At 41.0% G+C, this 23071-nt stretch overlaps 1 protein-coding gene and 1 long non-coding RNA gene across 2 annotated transcripts; one reads left to right on the forward strand and one right to left on the reverse strand.

The window, feature by feature from the left end:
- Nucleotides 1–3342: 3342 nt before the first annotated feature.
- On the reverse strand, nt 3343–15427 carry SMIM13 (small integral membrane protein 13). Its single transcript, XM_053943555.1, has 2 exons — nt 15142–15427; nt 3343–6754 (listed from the first exon to the last, which is right to left on the reverse strand). The coding sequence occupies exons 1-2, from the start codon at nt 15215–15217 to the stop codon at nt 6561–6563; spliced, it is 270 nt and encodes an 89-aa protein (XP_053799530.1). The 5' UTR covers nt 15218–15427; the 3' UTR covers nt 3343–6560.
- A 93-nt stretch (nt 15428–15520) lies between these two features.
- LOC128788494 (uncharacterized) lies at nt 15521–16054 on the forward strand. The gene is made up of 2 exons (XR_008431108.1): nt 15521–15680; nt 15804–16054. It is a non-coding gene; the product is annotated as an uncharacterized LOC128788494 (long non-coding RNA).
- Nucleotides 16055–23071: the final 7017 nt, after the last annotated feature.

The raw sequence follows: 23071 nt of genomic DNA on the forward strand, positions 1-23071 counted from the left end.
CAGGTATGCAGTATACAGCCAAACAAGAACCAGGCTCAATACCTACAAGCAGCTGCCCTTGTACTTCCCAAACCCACTAAATAACAGCAGAATTAATATCATAATCATAATCATAATAAAGCGACAGCACCGGCAAAGGAGCTCAGCAGCATCAGTCCTGCCAGGAGGGCTCGTCCACAAAGCCTGGCAGCCCGTGCCATCTAGTGGTGACAAGCGCCCTTCCCACCCAAACTAGATACTAAAAGCCTCCAGGATTTTACTGTCTCTTTATTTAGTATTTCAGACTGAATCTGAAGTGTCCGGTTCAGGGATAAGCATTTTCCACTATCCATGACATCACTTCAGGGCTCAGGAGAAACGTGAGGAGATCCTGGAAGCAGGGACAAAGGAAAAGCAAAACCAAGTCTACCCTCAGTATGTGAATCTTTTGGAAAATGTAAAACTAAGTCTGCAAAAAGTGCCACTGCTAGCACTTCAGTGCCACAGTTGTTAAATTAACCTCATGGTTTTGCCCAGAGAAGCTCTGGATGCCCCATCCTTGAAAATATTGGGTTGGATGGTGCTTTGAGCAACCCTGTGTTGTGGCAGGTGTCCCGGCCCATGTCAGGGAGGGTTGGAACTAGATGATCTTTAGGGTCCCTTCCAGCCCAAACCATTCTGTGATTCTATGATTTTTGGAAAATAAAGAGGCTAACAAAGAAATTCAGTAAAATGTGGCAAATCAGAGCCACAAAGTGAAATTCGCAGCTCCCTGCCTTGGCATGGCCTCTCTGCTGGCCTGGAGGAAAGATGAACATTTGTCCACATGGCTGTAGTACTCATGCTGGTTCGTGTTTGACAATGTGTCCCCAACCCACTGACACCAGAGGTTGATCAGACTGGTTCTGTTCTTGGAAAACCAAAAACCAAGTTGTGCCAGGATCAGAAGTCACAGCAGATATGGTGTCACCCAGCCACCAACATGAGAGGGCTTTAGGGGATTTCCATCATTGCAGAGAGGATGCAGACCTGTGGTGTGTCGAAGCTAAGCACATCCTCTGCCTACGCCTTGCAGACACCTGCACCCTGCACCAAGCTCAGCCCTGTTGCAACCACCCAGGTCACCAGGCAGCAGCTCCTGCTTCTCCTGAGGATCTTCTCAAAGCAGGGTCTTTCCAGGGGGAGCAACTCTTTATATTTCTAAAAACTGAGACCACTGATGTTGGAAATAAGTGGTGGGCAAGGACAGATTTTGATGCATTCCACCATGGCAAGGAAGCAAGCAAGACTCATTTGCCACAGGAACTGCAATTAACCCAAAATAAGCAGTAAGTTCTCACAAAGACAGAAGGCTCCTGATTAAGTCCTTAAGTGAGAAGGAGCAGGGCACTGTGCTAGGAAGTTAGATTGACTTTAATAAAAATTCAGTGTTGACACAGCCCCAGCAGTTCAACTTAGCACATAGTTGTAGCAAAACTTGCTTTGAGCCACAGCCTGTGTTACTTGTAAACAAACAAATTTGCTGGCAGAAGGCTTTCAACTCCCCAGAAAAGATGTTAAAATACTCTAGTGAAGAAGAGAGGAAATTGACGTGACAAAGAAAGGTATTCTCCTTCGAAGTGTTCTGAAGAAGACACAGATTACATGTAGCTTCTCATTTTGAAACTTCACTGTTACCTGCATTGAAGGCTGGATGTTTATTAATAGAGTGTGGACAGCAGTCAGCTGCCTGAATTGTTCAGCACACCCAGACCCAGGGAGAAAGATTCACAGCCAAGTACCTCTCAGACCACAGATGTGGGATCCCACAGATGTGGGATCTTAGCCTTCTCAGTTCAAATACACTGCCAGCATTTGGGATGAATCACAGCAGCAGTGACACAAAACAAGCCAGCAGAGGCAGGTACACCACAAATAGAATGTTATGTGTTCAATACTTGGAAAATTACCAGAGTGGCCACATTACAGCCCTATCCCCCCATCTTTCCCTACATATTAGAGTCTCTCAGCTATGAAAGTTAAAGGAACATTTGTACTATTCATTTCCCACTATGGAAACAGAAAAGCCCAGTGAATAGAAACATATGGAAAATAAAGCCCAGTATATACTTGACTGCAGTGTCCCCCTTCGTGAAAATAATTCCTTTGCTTGGAGTCCACCACTGCTACACATCAACATTAGCCCTAGACCAGATGAGAGCCTTTTCCCAGGTGCTGTGAAGCAGTGCCAAAAAGTCTCCCTTCCATCCAGCTTTCAGAGGTAACACTGTGATCATCCACAGATGATCAAAACATAAGTGCTTCTGGTCGACATGAAGAACACAGCAATATTCATGTCTTAAATATTTAACATAAAACCCAGGATATTCACACAGCCAACTTCCAGTCTGATCATGGATAAAAAATGTTCATGTAAGTAAAACCCAAGCAAGATGTAACACTGCTTGTATTTTATAGAGATTGTGTACTTTAATTACATAGACCCAAGGCCACAGGAGACCCCTGATAGCACACGAGCACCCATAGTACCAGTTAAAACAGCTTTTGGTGGAACTTGGGGCAAACCTGTACAATGGCACCTTTATTCATGCCACTGGAATGGACCACAAAGGGGTTCTTTTGGATCAGCACCAAAGTAGCACGAGTTTCACATGCACTTGATACCAGTTGCCCATCACTGATTGTTCTCATTTATATTAGCCCCCAACTCACACCACCACATACAAATCCAACTTTCTGAGGTGAAAAGACCCAGGTGCTCGTCACATAACACCAACACATTTTGCTGCACTCCATCAGTAGCCTGTTATTAAAAGTGAGAAGAGTAGTACAACAGCAGAACAGTTTGCTCTCTCAAGATATTTCAGATTTTTCTTCAAAATCTTCTTTTAATATCTGATTATTAAATAAAATAACCCAGGATACAATGTATGCATTTTACTTAACAGAAGCAGTAAGGGATGAAGCATGTTCTCCCTTCCTTCTCCTGTACATCTTAATTTCCAAAATAAGAACTTCTTACTTCACCAAGACACTTACTTTAGAAAAACTAGAGTCTACAACCAACCTTAGATCAAAAAAAGCAGAGCAGGGAGGTGGCTTGATTTTTGGGGGGTTTTAGTTGCTAAAATGAAATTACAGCTTCCAAGGTGTAAGGCAGAAAAAACACTTTTACTAACAACTACTCTGAAAGATATACACACACCTGCCCTTTATAACGAAGTCATCATCAGGTATTGTACCAGCTAGAATGTGACTTTTCACCAATCCTCTTTTGTAGTGTTTCACACTCAAACAAGCAGTCTAATTCTACAGATGAAATCCCACTCAAAAAGGTAATCAGAAAATCACTCAGATCAAATATTCATATCAAGTCTGGTTACTTTATTTTTCATCTGTGCAGTCAGTTAAAAGAACAGTAATGATGAAAACAGATAACCACAGAAGCTTTAGGTTCAGTTTTGTAACACTGAAGAAGCAAATGACCACACTGAACACATTCTTTATGCTGGTCATTTCTAAATGAAACAGAAGGACATACACAGGTCTAGTTCAGCGTAAAACCTGATATTAAGCAGCAATGTGATCACAAATTGCAACACTGTCAAATACAACATAGGAAATTACTGCTTATTCGAAGTCACACAGCCCCTGCAACAAAGATGATATGACTGTATTTAAAATAAGAACCCAAAATACATTCAAGATAACGGCTGCAACAATAAGGCAATAGTTTTAAAAACAGATCCCATTAAACAAAACAAGACCAACCTGTTGCCTTCATAAGGTTTCAGACTTGGATGGGTGAATTCAAAGTTAAGTGCTTTCCCACCACTAACATTTCAGAAGGACATTGGTAAGAACACCTGACGACATGAGTATATTGGACTGCCAGCAATCACAACCCAGGTCTTATCACAAGCACATGTCCCACACACACAGCTTCGCTCTTACATGTTTGCATGAAGTGCCCCATACAAAGATTTCACTAGAGTTTCCTTCAAGAAAAATTAAGCAATGACAGAAGACATTAGCATTTCAAAATTCTTCCAAACCACATTATATAATATACCTTTGGCCTGCCACTAGTAAGATCATTAAAGCTATACACTAGGGAGAAAGCGTTATTGGCAGCTATGTCACAACAACATTTAAAAAATACCATCAGCTGTTTAAGAAAAGAAAGAGACTGAAAATAACTTGGGGAGTGAAATATACACCTACAGACAGCATGGAAGGGAGAAGGAAATTGTTTGGCTAGAGCAGATGAGCTACCCAGAGGTTCCATGTCCATCTTATTGCATATTTGATCGGTGTCTACATTCAAACCCACATGGATTTCTCCTTCATTATCTTGCTCCAGGGTCTTGATTGTTGCACCTTCAGAGCTACCCTGAACTAGCCACATATATTGCCATAACTTCACGTTTCTTCACAGCTCCTAGAAGCAGGGACTAAGTTACTGTTTCTTAGCCAGGGACACTATAGGCATCAGCTTTTTGCTGTCTTCTATGCACTAAAGGCTAAGTAAAGTGAAGTGCAGTGGAGTGTCAATATCTTATGTCAGTAAAGAGCAAGTATCTTTATTTGTAAGCCTATATTAGCAAAGCTTAAGACAAAGATGCTAAGTTCTTAAGAAAAATGGCCCAGTACTTGATTAGCACTGCTAGACTGGAAGTCTCACCATGTGACAAGACATAAGCACACAAGAAAATTGTGACATCAAGTTACGTCAGGCAAACTGAAAGCAGCAGGGAATAGAACTGGATTGCATCTGCTCAGTTGGAATAAATGGGAAGTTTACTAATTAAAAGAAAAAAAAAGAAGAAAAAACAACCAACCATCATTAGACATTCCCTTGCCAGCACACAAGACAGAGGAGGAGGCAATCAGTATTTCAACATGTGTTTACAGGATATGTGCATAGCACTGCCTAATCATGCTTCCAAACGTAACCTTACGCTTAATATATACATGCTAGCAAATGAAACAGTCTTTTAGACTCTAAAGGAAAGTCAGGGCTGATCTTATGTATTTTAATACTGAAACATCCAAATGATTTTAAGAAGTGAATGCCCTCACTGGATTTTGATCACTATTCCAAACTGACAAATTAAAACATAGAGGCACTAACACAGAGTGCTCTTTTCCCAGATGTAGGCCTACTTGATGAAAAACCTAAATGCTGCTGCTTTCAGCCATATAACTGAACCAAACCACAATTTGGAAGCCACAGGTTTAAACTTCTTAACAGCTAAAAATACAAGACCAATTTTAAAGTCCTGATTAAGTTTTTATCCACGGAACAACGATCCAAATACTACCACATATCCAAACTTTGAGAGAAAACTGAAGCTGTTCAAGATGAGACCTGTTTGTAGCTCTCTCTCATACATACATCACAGGTGGCACATGCATGCTCCTCGTCTTTCCAAAATCTCTTGCGTCAATCTTCAGGGTTTCTAGATAAACCGAAGTGGAGCTCTTCATTCTGAAGTGCAGTGTCAAAACAGCTGTAGAACTCATCATCAGAGAAAACAGGAGCAACTGCTGATTACTGGTAAAAATCTGTAAGTCCTCCAGCATGAGGTATCGAATTCCCTACTGGAACACTGTCAGAATGTCCCAGCGATGTTTGACAAACTGCTAAGAGAGCCTTAACTGCTTCTAGGAAAAAAAGCTATGTTAGATACCAAATACCTGACGTAAATGTGTACTAGGAGAGCTAAGAGAAAGGCTCATTATCCAAATACCAAAGATGACACTTCAGAATACTAAACAGTGAGTAGTGCATAACCCAGGCACCTTCCCATCTCCAGCACAGGTTGGACTTGAAGTAAAAGGTTCAAGAAAAACATGCAGAAGCCTAGCAGGACTGTTTAAACTATAATCCTTCTTATATACCAAAACCAAGAAAACAGGTCTTGCCATCCAATTGCTTTCTTTGCATCTCCTTCTTTTTTAAAAAAGAGGAGATAATAAAAACCTCCAAATCACGTGCACCTAATAGGATTTTTTATATTTCATTTATACTTTGTATATATACAAGAACTTAACTAAAATCTCACTTTAGAATATGTTCTAAAGCAGGATATTCTTTCAACTGATTTTTTTAGTTCATGTGCTTTCTCAAGGTTGAAAAAATATATATATATTCATATACAGCTAAGGAAATAAAACTCAATTTCATTATATGTAGTTACAGTGTTGTAAAGAAAAAATAATTTATAAACTATTTCAAGTCTGAAATATTTACTACGTTCAGACTAATGCAAAGGCTAAGCCTATGGTCCAGGACCTGTTCTTCATCTGCGTGCTGAGATGGGAGATACAGGAGCTCAGCATTTTTGTGATGGAGATTTCTCTCCACCCCTCCCTTCTTCCAGTATTCTGTGACTTGCTGCTGAAGCCCTCCCTGAACCTCTGCCGTAGTAGCATCATCCATTGGTAGCTCAGAAGTAAAGGTCCACAGGGATCAATGGTACCTCTTAGGTCAGTTTCTCAGTAAGATCACACCACTGAAGGACACAGTGCAGAGGTGCTAACCATTCACAGTTTACACAGAAGTTCAATGGAGTACTTTAAGTCGTGTCTTCTGTAGGTGCCCTTCGCTGCCGAGCCGATTTCTGTCTCCCTCTCTGAGGCGAGGGCGGAGTTTCCTGTTCAGTTTCAGTTTCTGAAGGCTCGTTGTCTCCCTGCTGGGACCCCGTATCACCTATCAATTCTCTCAGGAATTTGAATTTAGACAAGAACAATTGCCAGACCACATACCATCCTGTAGGAGAAAGAAAAAAGATACTGCTTAGTTACTTCATACAAATTGATAGTCAGTTCGCTGGCAAAGTGTATCACAAGAGGGAAAAAAAAATCTGATCAGCTCCCATCCTCCATTTGCCAACCCAAACAGCCCTCCATAGCACACCCACTCCTTTTTACAGTCCTATAAAAAACAATTCAACTTTGTAAAGTTGGTCCTCATCCAGAAGCAACATTTAAGCTCTAGGAAAAACCCCACACAGTCCAAACTGAACTGCCACAGCAAGTAGGTGGGTGATCACCATCGCCATCACACAGATAAAGGTCTTAATTGTCAGGAAAAAAGAAGTCCTGTGGTTGTATCTCAGACAAGCACTCAGGATTCATTACGCAGGCACTGTGAAAGCACTAGAATTTCTCCCCTCACCCAGAAAACACTCCATTCTGGAAATTACATTTTAAAAGTTGCATTACATAATCATTATTAAGCACACTTGCTCAGATCCTCAAATTAATATCATATCTCATAATAAATCCTATTCTGAAATGGACAAGGTCTTCCTTGTGTTCATAAAAACACCACACCCCCCAAATTCAATGAGATCCCTCACCATGCCCAAATCCCACTACAGTAAAATTAACATTCTGTGGTAAATTTATGTTCTGCGCCACTGCTAAAATACTCCAGGTCCCAATATTATTCAAGTAAAGAGCTGAGATGGCCACATTTCTAGAATCTATCTTAAAAAATACTTAAGATCCACCTGCTCCTCCTCCTCTGTCTTGTCTAAGTGTTTCTGTAACAGGTAGCCAAAAAAAACTTGAAAAAGCAGACATGAATATATCTAAACCTAAGCCAGAATCTTCATTTTAAAAGAACCTACTGAACAGGAATACAACTTCTCTGTGAAATACAGTTAAGTGGAGCAAAATTTCAACAGCTCTTTGAAAACAAATGCTATACAAACATTATTTGCAACCCCAATGCCCATCTGGCCTGCACAGAGACTATATTTAATAGCCCCATTCTATGTTCAGAAGGTCTTTCCAGCTATTTAAGCCTATACTGCTGACCTATTCAGATATTAAGAGCCCTATTTTACAGAGCTAGGGAAAACTGTCCTCCCAGTTACACAGCTTCCAGCAGAAGCAGACTTCTGGGAATGGATAACAGGACATATTAGAAAGGGGGGAGAAAGACTAACAACTAACTAATAAATAAATAACACTTATATAACCACAGCATCTCTTTATTTCTTCCTCTTCTGTAATCAGCGTCAATATGGGCAATCCATTCCTTATGACAAAAACAAGATCCCACCCTTCTCCTCCTTCCTCGAATACTTTTCACATCCTGCAGTTTTTAAATTTCAGTAACTTGTCTGCTCCTGAGGAAATTGAAGAAAAGCTTCTATATGACAACCTTTTATGATCAAAATTAATTCCTAGAGCCTACACAAATATTTCCTTTCGCATGAATACATAACCCCTTAAATGACTTGTGATTAAATCGAATCTGCTGTCCTGCAAATGCATTACATTCCCTTGCACCTAGGAAAAAAAAAATTGATGGTAGATGGCTGGGTTTGGCTTCTCTTTTCTTTCAGAACTAGAAATAAAAATTGAGGTAGCAGCTCTTTGAATGTTGCTTCCATTGAAAGGGGAGAGGGAGGAGGATGAGGTAAAAATATTCAAGGCATTCCCAGAAGGGCTTTATGGCACTTTACGGAAGCATAATTTGAGTGTATTTGGTGTAAATAAATATTCCATTAAAGGAGGTATTTTAACTTGAGCTAAATAAAGTGAACTACATGCTTCCTCTATCACTGCAAACAGGCTACTTAACACCCAGAATTACTACATGTTGGGGAAATACTGCAGAACATACGAAGTTCATTTGCACTCTCAAGAAAAATGGCACTAATTTCTTTTCAGTGTTTGGTTTGAGTTAGAGAGCAGAGCAGAATGGTCTAAGTATCCAAAACCCCAAGTACCATAAACAGATTTTGGAGCTCTCTAGCTCCAGACTACAGACAGTGTAAATAATCAGCCAAGGGGACTGGTTCTAGCAGCCAACCAAACAGACCGGGGTAACAGGCAGGTGAAACAAACCACAATGCAGTGGGTTGAAAAGAAATTTGCAACAGGCTAAGCCAAAGGTTATTAGTGGGAGAGCAACCAGGCTTGAAAACCAGAATGAAAAACCTCACGAGATCTCCTAGCCTGTACCAGAGACTTTTAGGTATAAAGTAATCAAAGTAGAAAGATTTCTTTCTTTCACTTGCTCTAGTTACCATTCCAGCTTGGATTGAAAATTAAAAAAAAAATCCCCAAAAGAAACACACTTGTCCAAATCAAGTTAAGACTGCCTCTTCAGCTGAGCCTCCATGTCACTAAATAAGTAAGAATTTTCTTGGAAATAACAAGACTACTAAAGAACAAGTTATTCTGGGTAATAAAAAAAATATCTCCAGCAACAGTATCAGTTAAATACATCATTAAACAAAACCACACACACAGACACAAAGCCTGGAGGCAGATACACATTGTCTTTGAATCAGAAGACAATGCATTTTCTATTTTCTCATAAGAACATTGCAAAATGGTAACACCCATCACTGTGCCATACTGAAGAACTGTAAGTTACATAACTGTGTTTTAAAAAAGAAAATAACTGTAAACTAATTTATAATACACACACAAAAAAAGGAAAATGGGCATCTCTAGGCATTCTTGACTGTATATGGCTTAGTTTAGCTTTGTGGGCTTTTTGCTGTAGAGCTCCTCCTGGACATGTAAGTGACACCATTGGTTTGTATCTCTAACACTTCCAACTCTGTTCAGGTAAGCTGCTCTCAAAGAAGTCCTACTGGTTTAGCTTCACCACACACAAAATGTTTGATTAGAATCAGTCTTTCAGTGCTTGCTTTATTTTCTTTAGCGATTTGATTTACCTTTCAAAATAATCCTTAGCTTGACTGAGCCTGTGGAAGCCAAACAGCACACCCACAACCTTCCCTCAGCAAACACGCAGTGACGACATGCAGACTATGATACATAATATTTCTACACTAGTGAAAGAAGCTGCCTCTCAAATCAGTAAGCCAGATCAAACATACATCAGCGCAGTGCAAAGCAAGAGATCCAGCTCTTGATGTAGCACATAACTGAATCCAGTTTTGAAAATCTAATCTACTAGTATTTTGCAGCTAGGAAAAACAGCAGCTCCCAGCCTTGCAGAGTTTAGTATTCATTAAAAGCTGGGCGCCAGCATCTCACTTAAAAATGCCACAGCCAGAAGCCATGCAAAGACATATCTGGTACTGTGCCATCAGTAGGTCAACCCCTCTCTAACAAATCACAATGCAATGTGTTTGTGAAGATGGGGCTGTGAGTCAAAGCCTTTGACTAACTCATAGAGGATGTATGTAACATCCATGCAATTCAGATGTTAATCAGATTTTATGGTTTGACTAGACTTCATTAAAACTACTTTTTCTGTTAACTCCCACATCAGCTCCTGGTTCTTTGTAAAGGGGAAAGAAACAGTGATCCAACTACAAAGTTACTCCCACTCAAAAGTGAGGGATAACAAGTCTCAGGCCCATCTATTTCATTCACCTTTCACTGGCTTGTATGCAACAGCTGAGTTTTCTTTATTGGAGCACAATTTCCTCCTCCATTTGAATCAGGAAAAGCAAAGAAAAGAAAAACCCCAGGGTTAATGTGGAGTTCTGGGTAAAACCAACTTGATTTTTCTTATGTGAAATACAAATGAAACCAAGAAAGGCAGGATGGTGATGCAGTAACTGCAATAACAACACAGAAAAGACTGAGCTTCCAGTTCTGAGCCTGCTGTGGAATTCCTGTGCAGTCTTGCAAGATTATTTTACTTCTGTGTCCCTACTGATTGGAAAATAGGATCCTATCATGGGTACTAATTTAAAACTGGGGTATCACCATGGTGAATGTTGCTGAAGTGTCCATTGCAGAAAATCCTAAACAGCTACAGCTGGAAAAAAAAAAAAAAAGAGCACCGAGCTTGAGATGCTAACCTAAGATTTGGGAGAACAGGGTTCTTTTCTGAGCTCTGTTAGATAACTCCTGCAACCATGCACAAGTCACTTCATCCACAGCTCTGAGACAGTGCAGCACTAGCATACTGCCCTAGTGGATAGCTTTGCTATGGAGAGGATCAGCCTGAAGGAAGCACTACTCTGACACTGGGATAACAGGGGACAGCAGGTGACATGGTGCTTGGCTCTGCACAGCTCCATAAACCTATTCCCATTTAATGCAACACTACCATTTGCTGCTTGCTGACTGAGCAAAAGGAAACTTGCTCTCTTCTTATCTCCCATTTACAACAGTTTGAAAACTCAACTTCAAATTAAAGGATATTTTCTCTTTACGAGTAGTCTAATCAAGCATGACTTGCCTCATGTGTTAAGGTATTTCCAAAGAATCACTCACTGAAGATAGTTACAAAACTGTTTAAGCAAAGCATTAAAGAAAAGCTATTCAGGCAGAATTTAGAGCTGAAATGTTTTCCCATCTGCAACTGAATTCATATTTCTGAAGTGAACCACACATTCATTTCAGCACTTAGAGTTACATGATTCTTATTTTAAGGTTGTATGTCTCAAGCTGCATTTCATTAGCCTCTTTTGACAAATGAGGTGAATGCTTCCATCTGTTCCAATGAAGGCAATTTGGCAATTTCACTTGGCTTCATGCATTACTACACTGGGAAAATATAACAAACACACAGAGGTAAGCAGTACTAGAGTTCACCCTGGCTGGTATTTTATTTTATCCTATGTCCTTGACCATGCACAAGTTCCTCTAATCTCAGAGGTATGTGAAACACACAAAAGCAGCAGTAAGACCACCAGAAAAAGAAAATAAGAAAAGGTGAGAATGAAAAAAGTGGGAGCAAGTTACCCTAGTCCCACTTTTAAAGGAGCAACTGAAAATTTGCTGTGTTTACAATACCTCAGTGGTTTCTGTGTCAGATGTGATCAGTTTACAAATGCTAGCTGCAAGCCTCCCATGCTTAACTAATTCAGATTAACACTGAAAGTAGTAGTTGCCAGCATTAAGACATGTTTTAAAGAAAAGGAAATCAGGCCATTTATTCAAACTACATTTATAGACATAAATGCCTAATTCACATTGCTGAAGAACCAGTCAAAGCAACTTCTGATAATTGGTGCTCTGAATTTTGTCTTTTCACATTGAAAAAAAAAGGTAAAGTGAATGTTTTACTCATTATTTAAATTTTGATAGCACTTATCACATTATATGTGGATGATCAGCAGAAATCCACGTGATCCTAGATATTTATTACTCTACAGGCAATCACACCATGAGTCCTTTTATGAGCCACACAAAATCCAAGTCCCAGCTCTTTACACTCTTAACCCTTCCTCTCAAGGCTGTTTCAATACCTCTTGTCAGATGGCTGCAAAATATTGTCATCATCAGATCAGGTTTACTCCCGATTATATCTAGCCCTTCCTATGTCAGATTTGTCCATTAATCTGTATGTCTCACTGGCTGGCTTTTGCTCATATGCTGTCACACACAGCACTTAGGCAGTTTCTTCTCCACCTTCTCACCTACAGGTCGCTACTTTTTCCAGCCTTCACAGGGAAACTGCCTGTCACTAGCACAGATAAACAATTAAGTGCAAAGTACTTTTTTTTTCCTTGATTATTTTCCATGGCAAGAGAAGCATAAGTGGTATAACCAATATTAATTAATTAATAAATGCTGAGTGATGGAAAAATAATGACAAATACTAGAAATCACTATCAAATCCCACTAAGTCACTTCTAACATGGTAATAGTTCAAATCCCTCTCCAAAAACCCCAATTAATATGTCAGCCTCCTCTGTTCAGTACATCTGAAATCTAGGTGACTTTTACCAATCATTTTATAAAGTCTGACACTGATCAAAGTAAAATACAATGAAGGATTCAAAGCAAAGTATTCATGGAATTCAAGATGAATGTCCAATATGTAACTCCAAACAAGCTAAGTATTTACAAGCCACTTAAAAATAAAGTTATTCATTACTTCTGCTTTCTTTAACCAAGAAAGCACTAGGCAAATTATTATGTTATTAGCCAAAGTTAATGCTTAGCATTCCAATTCCATTTGTCATATACCAACAAAGGCAGAAGGGCCTGAGGAAAATGATGCTTGTTTCTGAGTTTGAATAGCAGGTTGCAAAACTGTATTACACTTTAAGTAAGACAGTAAACAAAGATCTTGTAGTCATACTTAGATATAAAAGCCCTAGCAATTACCATGCTGCATCTTCTAAAAGTTGAAAAGTGGCCAGTCAACAGCTAATGAAAGTAGAGAAACTTAAATAAATATCTACTTAGGTCACTGTTTAGTCTGTAACAACAGACAGTACAGGACATGCAGGAAAAGAGCAGGAGACCAAGCAAAGTATAGCCTTGCAGTTCCAGTTATCAGTATTTCACAGATTTCCTCACCCAAGATAATGACCAAGATGTTGACCTTTCTTCCAGGAATGTTGAATGACAGAAGTTTTGCATCCAAAATATTCCTTGTTAATGAGCTTGCAAATTATTTCCCCATTGTGTAAAAGACATTTTTTTGTTTTCAACCTGTTGCTTGACCATTTAACTTCACTTACTCCAACTCCTCTGCAATGATGACATTTCACAACACTTCCCACTTTACTTTTGACTTGCTGCTCAGTCTCCAGTCATCTATTTTCCAGGCTTGACAGATCTAACCTGTTTAAGAGTTTCTTCATGCAGAAATAATTTCACTGCTCTCAACAAAGAATTGCTACGGAAACCCTATCTTTTTAAAAAGAAACTAGGATTTAATTTTTTAATGAAGCAATACACTTTAACAAGAAAATACACTGTGTGAGGCACATGCATGCATCATGGATGATTCCTATAGCAGTATAATGACATTTTCTCTTCTATTTCAGCCTTCTAAAGTTTGATTGCCTGTTTGCTAGCTACAAAGCATTACAAAGATATTTTGGAGAAACGCTTGCAATTACTTCAGCTAATCCTTGCTTTGGGATACTAGCAGCTCAGTTTGATTCCATTATATTTCTCCATACAAATTACAACTGTATACATTTCACACTTTCTACGTGCCTTACTTCATACATGTTAATACTGGACTTCACTTCCCATTTCACTATCCACTCCTTTGATAACGCTAAATCTTTCCACAATGCTTTGTCATTTTGACAACAATTAGCAGTTTCTAAACTATTAAACATCAGTCTTCACTTTGCTCCCTCAGTTTTTCAGGAACTGCTTGTAAACACACCTGTCACCAAGGTGCCAGGTAGGTTTATAAGTGGCTGTAAGTCTCACAAGCCTCTCATCACATACTATGGCATAGTTTGAATTTGCTGGCATGGCTTTTGTTTGTTTTGAGAGCTGCAAGTTCTGCATATTGGCCACAACATTCACACACTGCACTGCTGATTCCTTCCAAGAACTCCCAAAAGACCTGCAAGTCATCCCTTCCATTGATATAACCCTCCTCTCTGCGTATTGAGGAGAAAAAAAAAAAAGCCTTGGATGAATCATCGAGATTGGAAGAAACTTTTAAGATTATCCAGTCCAACCATTCACCCAGCATTGCCACTGCAACCCCAAAATTGCTAAACCATCTCCCAGCGCCACATCCAGACACCTCTTGAACATCACCTCCAGGGATGGTGATTCCAGCACCTCCCTGGGCAACCTGTCCCAATCCCCGACCACCGCAACAGTGAAAAAATATTTTCTAATACCTAATCTGAATCTTCCCTGTCTCAGTTTAAGGCCATTTCCCCCGGGCCTCTCACTGCATGCACAGCAGATAGACCCCAATACAGCCTCATGTCAGGTGGTTGTAGAGGGAGACGAGGTCCCCCCTGAGCCTCCCTCTCTCGAGCCACATAAGAAAAAAACTCCTAAGATCTGTCTTCAGTCAATTCTAGCAAAGAGATGTCAGAAACTGAGGGATGCCAGTCCCAAGTTTACCTCCTGCACCCACGGGCATTGCAGACCCATGCAGGTAGAAGCCGCACAGGGTGACTGCTCAGGAGTCCCATCACTAAAAAAGCCCTCATTTCCAGAGGAAACATCGAATTAAACACCGAAGTAAGGCTCCAGGAGCATATCAAGGCTGGAAACGACTCGGGAACAAAGAGAAGAGGGCGCTGCACACCACACACGCTCCCCCACAGGCCGGGGCACGGTGCCCTTTTCCTTCCCCCAGTCAATCCGAGCCAAGAGGAACCACCACAGATTGCGAGCCCGGCGCGGCGGTGCGAGGGCGGGCGGGGGGCACCAGCACCGCCCGCCGCAGCCGGGCCAGCAGCCGCCCCGCCGCGCCCCGGCACTCACCGCACAGCATGAAGAGCAGCACGCAGGCCAGTGTGGCCACGATCACCAGCAGGGTCAGCCCGATGCTCTGCCACATGGCGCGGCCGGGGGGAGCCGACAGGACCCGGGCCGGGCCGGCGGCCGCGGCGGCCCCGCTCCTGCTCCTCCTCCCGCCGCCGAGGAGCCGGCGGCCAGGCGGGGCGGGGCTCCCGGAGCAACGCGCTGGCGCAGGGACGTGCGCGGGACTTGCTGGGAGTTGTAGTTCTTCTTCCGCCGCAGCGATTAGAGTGGAAGGGCAATCCCCGCCAGCGAGGACTACAAGTCCCGGTGTGCCCTGCGGCAGGGTGGTGATGGCAGGCGGTGAGGGTTGCGTGAGGGCGGGGGTAGCGGCTGGTGGGGTAAAGCCCAGGGGCGGTGGCTGGAGCCTTGAGCGGGGCAGAGGGGCCGTAGGACCCACAGGGAGGTGATTCAAGGCCGGGCTGGCGGGGCTCTGAGCGGCCTGATCTGGTGGAAAGTGCCCCTGCCCAGAGCAGCGGGGTTGGAACTGGATGGTCTTTAAGGTCCCTCACAACCCAATCCATTCTCTGATTCCATCGCTCTATGACTTAGATTTAGGGATGGGGCAAACTGATTTCTTAATCCTCTTTCTCCCTCTTGCCATTCCTGGCTTCGCGTCCACCCAGTGGGATCGTATAAAGGGACAACAGGAATATCCAGGCCTTAGTCAAGGAAGCGATTCTACAGCCGACATGGTTCGAATTCCACCTGACCTTGGCTCTTGCCCTCTGTTGGCGTGGTGCTGGCACATCAAAGCTGGCCCTTCCCGCTTAAAAGAAATCTGAGGAAATAATATCTCTCAGAACTGTGAGATAATCTTAATTGTGATATGGACGTTGCTGTTAGCACTGGAATAAAGTTAAATTTTTCCTTTGTAGCGTGCTGGTTAATGTTTCTAAAACTACTGGAAACGTGTAAATTCAGTACTACAGAAGCTTAGTTTCCCATGGGTGTGCCACCATTGTAGTGACACATCAGAGAAAGCTAGTCCAGTTCTTTTTTTCTTTTATGTAGTATTTAAAAATCTCCCTGTTTAAGCGAAGCTAACAATTCTTTGTTTTCCTGGACTCTGAGCATGCCACATGCCTCCTCCTTTCAACATACCTGTAAACCAAAATTACCTGCACGTGTGGTTCCCCCATCCACATCCTTAAATCTGCTGTGACTTCACCAAATCAACCTGGAGTTCTTTCTTTCTGACCCTAGCCTTCTTTTACCAACACTCCAAGCCCTGTCTAATACTCTGCCTGGAGTTTAAAACCACTTAGCATGTCTTTTGCAAGTATCATTTTATTTGAAACATGTTTTCTGTTATTTTCCAAATTTTAACTTCGATGTGACTCCTGATCTTTAAATGTGTTTACAATTCTGCCGCAGCACTTGTTACATGTAACCTTACTTAAGCAAGGTTTCTTTTGTATTACAAAGCAAAGTAGTAACAGTTGCTACCATATTATTTTTGAAAAATAAGCTTCCTTCTAGCTGCACTGTTCTGTTTCTCTAATTTTTTGCTTATCATCTGCAGTTAGAGTAAGTTCTCTGGATATGCAGCTACTACCTTCTCTTTTTTTGTAAAATAGCTGTCAAATTTAAGGGCTATTAAAATATCCCAGATATGTCATCCTACTGTTCCAAATTGGTATAATAGCTTCAATAGTATAGTAACAGTACTATAGTAGTTCTATAGTAATAGATTAATTCACATCACATCCTCAAGCATTGCAGAACCACATAGCATTCAGAATTGAAGAAAAATTTATCTTGGAATCAAGTAATTTTGGAACAATAAATATATGTGATCCATGTATATAGGCCTTAGCTATACATGGATATATATATATATATATATATATGGATCATACATTCAAACATATATAGTACTGCTCAAGGCAATATGGAATTTCAAGCACACAGTAATTCTTCGGGTGTGCTGTGCCCTGTTCAGGGCCAGGACTTGGACTTGATGATCCTGATGGGTCTCTTCTAACTCAGCATATTCTGTGGTTCTAATAGAATAGAAAGTAAAAAATGAAAACAAGTAGCAGTTAGAGTTCTCATATGTTCTGCACACGTTGAACGCCTAATCAATGTATGTTCAGTTTGGAAAACCTTAATTTTACTTATTTAGGTATCACTTTCTCTAGTTCATTCACCAGGCTTGTCACCTTGTTGTAGAGGGCCATCAGGTGACTTAGGCATTATTTCCTGTCCATAAATCTACTTTGACTAGTCACAATTACCTTGATCTTCATGGTTTTGGATACCACATAAATTCCAGAAGGATTTTCTCTATGACCTTTCCAGGGACTGAGATGAAGCTAACTGGCCTGTTTTTCTCCAGCCCTTCCTTCTTGCTCCCCTTGAAGATAGAAGAGATACTTGGTCTCATCCAGTTTCATGGAATGTCTCCCAGTCAACAGCATATTTCAAAGCTAATTGAGAATGGCCTCACATGACATCAGCCAACTCTCCGGACACAACCTCTCAGACCCTGGGAATTTAAGATTATTTCCATTTTGTTTAAGTGTCCCCTAACCTGGTCCTCCTCCACTGAGGATAAGTCTTCCTTGCTCCATTAGACTTTCCCTCTACTCTCTTGCCTGAGACTGCTGAATGCCAGTATGGGTGAACTACTGACATTGTCCTCAGGACAGACATAAAAAGAACTTTCTGGCATAATGGCCGGGGCACTTAAATAGGAGATAGATATATAGGTGAGGGGTAACTAGGGGTGTTACACTATAACCAAACCATGAGATACAAGAAGAAACTCTTCCTCCTCTAACCATTTGGTCAACACAATCTTTGTTATTCTATTTTTCCCAATACATTGAACACTTTCTTTTGAGCCACTTTGTGTCAGTTAAGATTTATATGCATTCCATATGAATGAAAAAACCCAAACATATTCCATGTATTTTACCTAAGACTTTTCTTCAGGTTAAAGTTAAATGACACAAATAAATACACATATATCCCACTAGGTATCATTTCATGTGCTAATGTGCCAGAAATCTGTACAATACCGATGATGATGCATTTTGGAGAGGTGAGCTGCAATGTGGACATGGTTATTTTTCAAAACTCCATAAAATCACACAAAAGAAAACACAACTACTGTTGGACACATGAGGTTTTCTATTCACTGAATTTCAGATAAAAGATTACTTATACAAATCTAATCTTGGTATATCCAGTTCCTTAAGTGTGTGTGATGCAGAGTCACAAAATTGGATATAGCTCATCCATTCCCTGAGGAGGATGGAAAAATCTCACTTATGACATTATGACCTTCTCTCCATCCTCTCATTACATGCTCCCTGCATACTATCAATATTCTACATTGAACAGTTTTTCCTGTGATGCTCAACACTGATCAATCTTCCCACATCTTCTCTCAGCATGTACAACCACAGACACACTGAGATATATTTTGGGGGTAGGGAAAACAGGATGGCCAGGCCACCAGGCAGCAGAAGGACTGCAGCACCAGACTGGTGAGGGGGCACTCAGGGGGCCTCTGCCCAACAGTGCACAAAACCATGGCTCACAGCAGCAGCGTTTGACATGTTTCCTCAAAGCAACAAGGCCCCAGAATGCTGTGAATAAGAGAGATAATGACTCTTTAGCTCAGGGAAAGCAGGTGCAGATGCTGAAGACACGAACCTTATTTTCAGGGTGTGAGAGCTGATGCATCTAGACCAACCAGTTTTTTCACAGCAGCCAGTTAAGCACTGTTTGTGTTTGCATAGCAAGACAAGGGGAGGGATCTTATTATCCCTCCTTCACCTAGGAGAGGGCTGAGGCAGATAGACATTTGAAGTCTCAACTGATTTTTGATTGCCCCTTCTGGCCTGCTTTTGAGCTGGCATGTGGGGAAAATCTCATGCCTGTTTATTTGTAGCACAGCTTTTGCTGATGTCAGGTATTGCTGCAAGTGCTCAGCACTTCAACAAACCCACACTTGGCTACCTAGAGGGAGATAGCAGAAAGAAGAATGAAATAATTGACTAGCTGTAAAAACTTATGTGTAAACAACATAGAAATTATTCTATACAAGGCATTTATTCTTGTCTTGAAAAATAATTTCAGCCGCTTTGGTTTGGTTTGCTTTGGTTTTGTCCTTTTCCAGATCCTTGCATCATTCATGGCCTTCTGTTTGTTCATTATCATCTGCACCCTGCATTGATGAAGTGGGAGTGTTGCTGAAGGCTATGATTGCAAATAAGTCTTAGTAAAATGAATATGGGCAGGAAGAGCAAGTTAAAGCAATCCAGGCAGTTTTTGTTCTACAGTGTCCTAATTTTTTAATCCTTCTCTTGGCACATATAGTATCTCTGAAGGTAACTGGCAACCATATCAACTACTGGAACCAAAATAGTGTATAGGAACTTGACTGCCTATCAGTTGTACCCCAGAAGCCAGGCAGGTAGTTACAGTTCATGCATAAAGTGCAAATTGTAGCCCCTTCTGCTATTCAGAATATACTTGTTGACCTTCCCACTGCTGATTTTCTTTTGGCATTAATACACTTTTCTTTCCCAGGGTGGGAATACAGAGAAACTGCTTCCTCCCACCCCTTTCCCTCTGTGTTGCACTGTTACTCATGATACTGTGAGCTCTTGGATGTAGGACACAGCAAGACCATGGTCCCAAACTAGGACCTCCACAAGCTACCCTAACACCAAATACTGGTGGCTGTAAGAGAGAACATTCAGGTTCATCCTCAATTCACAGCAGTTAACGCCAGCAAGCTCCTTGCAGGAGACATGAAGACAGCAAGGAACAGTGAGGAACTATGATCTTTTGTAACAACTCACCTTCAGTATTTGCTTTGAAGCCCTCATGCTTTTCCCAGTTCTTGGCTGACTTAAATGAACAGCACAGACTATTTTTATAAAGATGATAAGCCTAAGAGGGATCAGAAAATTCTACTTATGTTAATTTATAGAATACAAAAATACATAACCAAGCTGTATCTGTGACTGCAGCCAAGGACTTTTCCTGTTGCAAATGCTTTCCAGCTTTAGCCAAGCCTTTTAAGAGTAAACACCAGCAGTGCTGGTTTGTGTCCGAGAGAGGGTGCTAAAATAAAATATTTACTACAAAAACTTCAGAGCTCCACAATTGTTAATTCAGTGCTTCTGCCTGCATAAATTTATTTTGACTTAGTTTTTATTTTACTTGCTTGCAGCTGGCAATTTAATACAGGCTTTAGCGTTAGTACATATTACACCAGCTGTAGTTTCAAAGCTGAAAATAACATTTAGAAAGAACTAACCATACCAGAGAAAAACAAGGGAACAAATTTCCAAATTTTCACTTCAGCCTGATTACTCAGATTTGATTGCATGCAGTTTTATTACTGATAGTTCTGAATTAATAAAATTAACAAAAATTAACAAAAGTTAACTGAAGGAGGAGATATTTAGGTTAGATACATAGAAGAAATTCTTTACTGTGAGGGTGGTGAGGAACTGAAACAGGTTGACCAGGGAAGATGTGGATGCCCCACCCTGCTAGGGGCCAGGGCCCAGGGGCCAGGGCCAGGTTGGATGGGGCCTTAAGCAAGCTGTTCTAAAGAATGGTACTCCTGTTTATAACAGAAAGCTTGGAACTAGATGATCTCTAATGTCCCTTCCAACCCATTCTGTGATTCTATAAAATTCTGTCACACTGACTTTGTAACTCTCCATGGTGTCACTAGCAAAATCAAAATCTGGAGGTACATAACCATTGTGCTGCGCCAAAAACTTAGAAAAAGAATGGATAACAGAAGAAATATATTTTCTTTCATCTGATGCTCAGAGACAGAAGGACATTTTGCCAGTGAATTAGATAGAGGCTGCTGGCAGAACAATTTTGTGAAACAGGCATGTCCTGAGTTTAAATTCCAAGCTTTGGAAGAGGTCATGGTCAGGTCAAGAGCAGTGACTGCTAGTAGGTGACATGGTAATGGGAGACAGAAAGACTTTTCTTTCCTGAACTAAAACTTTCTCCTGCTGATTGAAACTTAGTGGGAGCTGAGCATTGCTGGTAGATGACTGGTCAGTGATACCTTGTCCACCCTGTTTCCTACTGAGCTGTAGGCCCAGTGGGACCTGTCGCTCTGAAGTCATTGCAAATCAAAGGTGCTTTTCCTAAGATGCAGAGATATTCAAAACCTGATGGGACACCACCTTGGGCAGCTGGCTGTAGGAGACCCTGCTTCAGCAGGTTGATAGGACCAGATAATCTCCAGAGATCCCTTCCCACCTCAACCAGTCTGTGATTCTGTAAATTAGGTAGTTTGTGATAAAGTACAACCTAGAACCACCCCTAGACCAGCAGTGCTCAAGCTAACTCCCTTTGGTATTGCACTTTGAACAGTGAAACAGTGCAGTTGTGTAACAACATTGCCCCAGAATGAAGTGCTGTTTAAACTGTCTCTTCCTACTCTGCTTGTTTTCAGAGAATTTCAGCTGGACCAAAGCAAGTCTCTTTGTCCATATGTCAACTTATTTTTCTGTCTTTTATCTCATGACAATGTGCTGCTCAACAATCACTGAAAGCTGGCTGGCAGAGGTCTGCTCTGCTTAGTTCCTGGGATCCAACCAAATGCATGGAATCACTTTCCCCACAAAACAGATGAATCCAAATCCTGCCACAGCCCTTAAATCTCCAAACTCAGGTCATTAGAGAGGTGATAAAAATATCCATAATGCTATTACAGCTTCTCTTAGATGCCACCAGAATCCTATTTTTTCTTCACTGGAGACACTATTGTTTTTCTAAAAAAGAAAGTTGTTACTGTAGAAGGAAACTAGTTAAAGTAGAAAGCTATCAATTAGTATGAATATAATGTGTCAGGAACAAGGAAGTGAAGAAATAAGAAATGTGACATCTTTAGCAAACTTGAATATATGTTTCCTTTCTGTTTTAGATAAAGAAGAACAAGTATAAAGACAAAAATAGCTTGTATTAGCATATTCTTAGGTCTAGATTTGGCTTGACACACTAACCCAGATTATTTTGGACTATAAAGAAATTGGAATAAAAATTGCAAAGTCAAAGCATTGCAATGCACTTGGTCACTTCTATGTTCCTCTGTCAGTCAGCTTCCAAACTGCTCCTTGCTCTACAGCACCTAAAGAGTGCTGAGATTTTTGGACAAAGAGGACAATTTTCTGTTTAGGGAACAACTTCTCTGGGGACAAAATAGGTATGAGAATGTATTTCCCCACAGCATTTCAAGATGGTTTGTAATGACACACAAAAATTAAATGAATAACCTATGGAAAAGATGAAGTAGGGGAAAGGTTGGCAGGTCAGCCTCAGGAATTGCAGCAGTTAGTTTGGACTAACATGCTGAAATTTGGAAGCTTGAGCAAACAAGTTTGTGTCTGTAAAAGTGGGTTAGAAATTACATAAGGACATGCTTTCACATGAATCTCCTGGCAGTATCATTTATGGGCAGGGAGCAGAAGGAGATTGCCATCTTCCTGGGAAGATTGCCATCCTCACTGCCTTTGGTGGACCTCTGTGTCTAGATCCAAGAGAAAGCAAGGGCTGAAGTAGTACATGGACAAAGAGCCGATCAGGAAGGAAATCTCGAGGTCCAGAACATCAGTGCTACATTTTGGACAAATATTGCATATCCGTACATCAAGTACGCTTGAGTTTGTGAAGATGATACCAGTCCTGCACCACACGTGGTCTCCTTAACTTATTTCTACTGTTTGTCCCACTGATATGGAAACACATCTCTGAGCTCTGGTCAACCAAACTATGAACACAGAATTGAGAAGGCAGCCATGGAAGTGCATGTATGGATATGTAATTTCTTGACAAATTTTCCTTTAGAAAATAAAATTAAAATGAAAAATATTAATTGTTTCTAAGAAATACTATTTTG

The sequence above is a fragment of the Vidua chalybeata genome, chromosome 1 (assembly GCF_026979565.1).
Source record: "Vidua chalybeata isolate OUT-0048 chromosome 1, bVidCha1 merged haplotype, whole genome shotgun sequence".
NCBI lineage: Eukaryota > Metazoa > Chordata > Aves > Passeriformes > Viduidae > Vidua > Vidua chalybeata.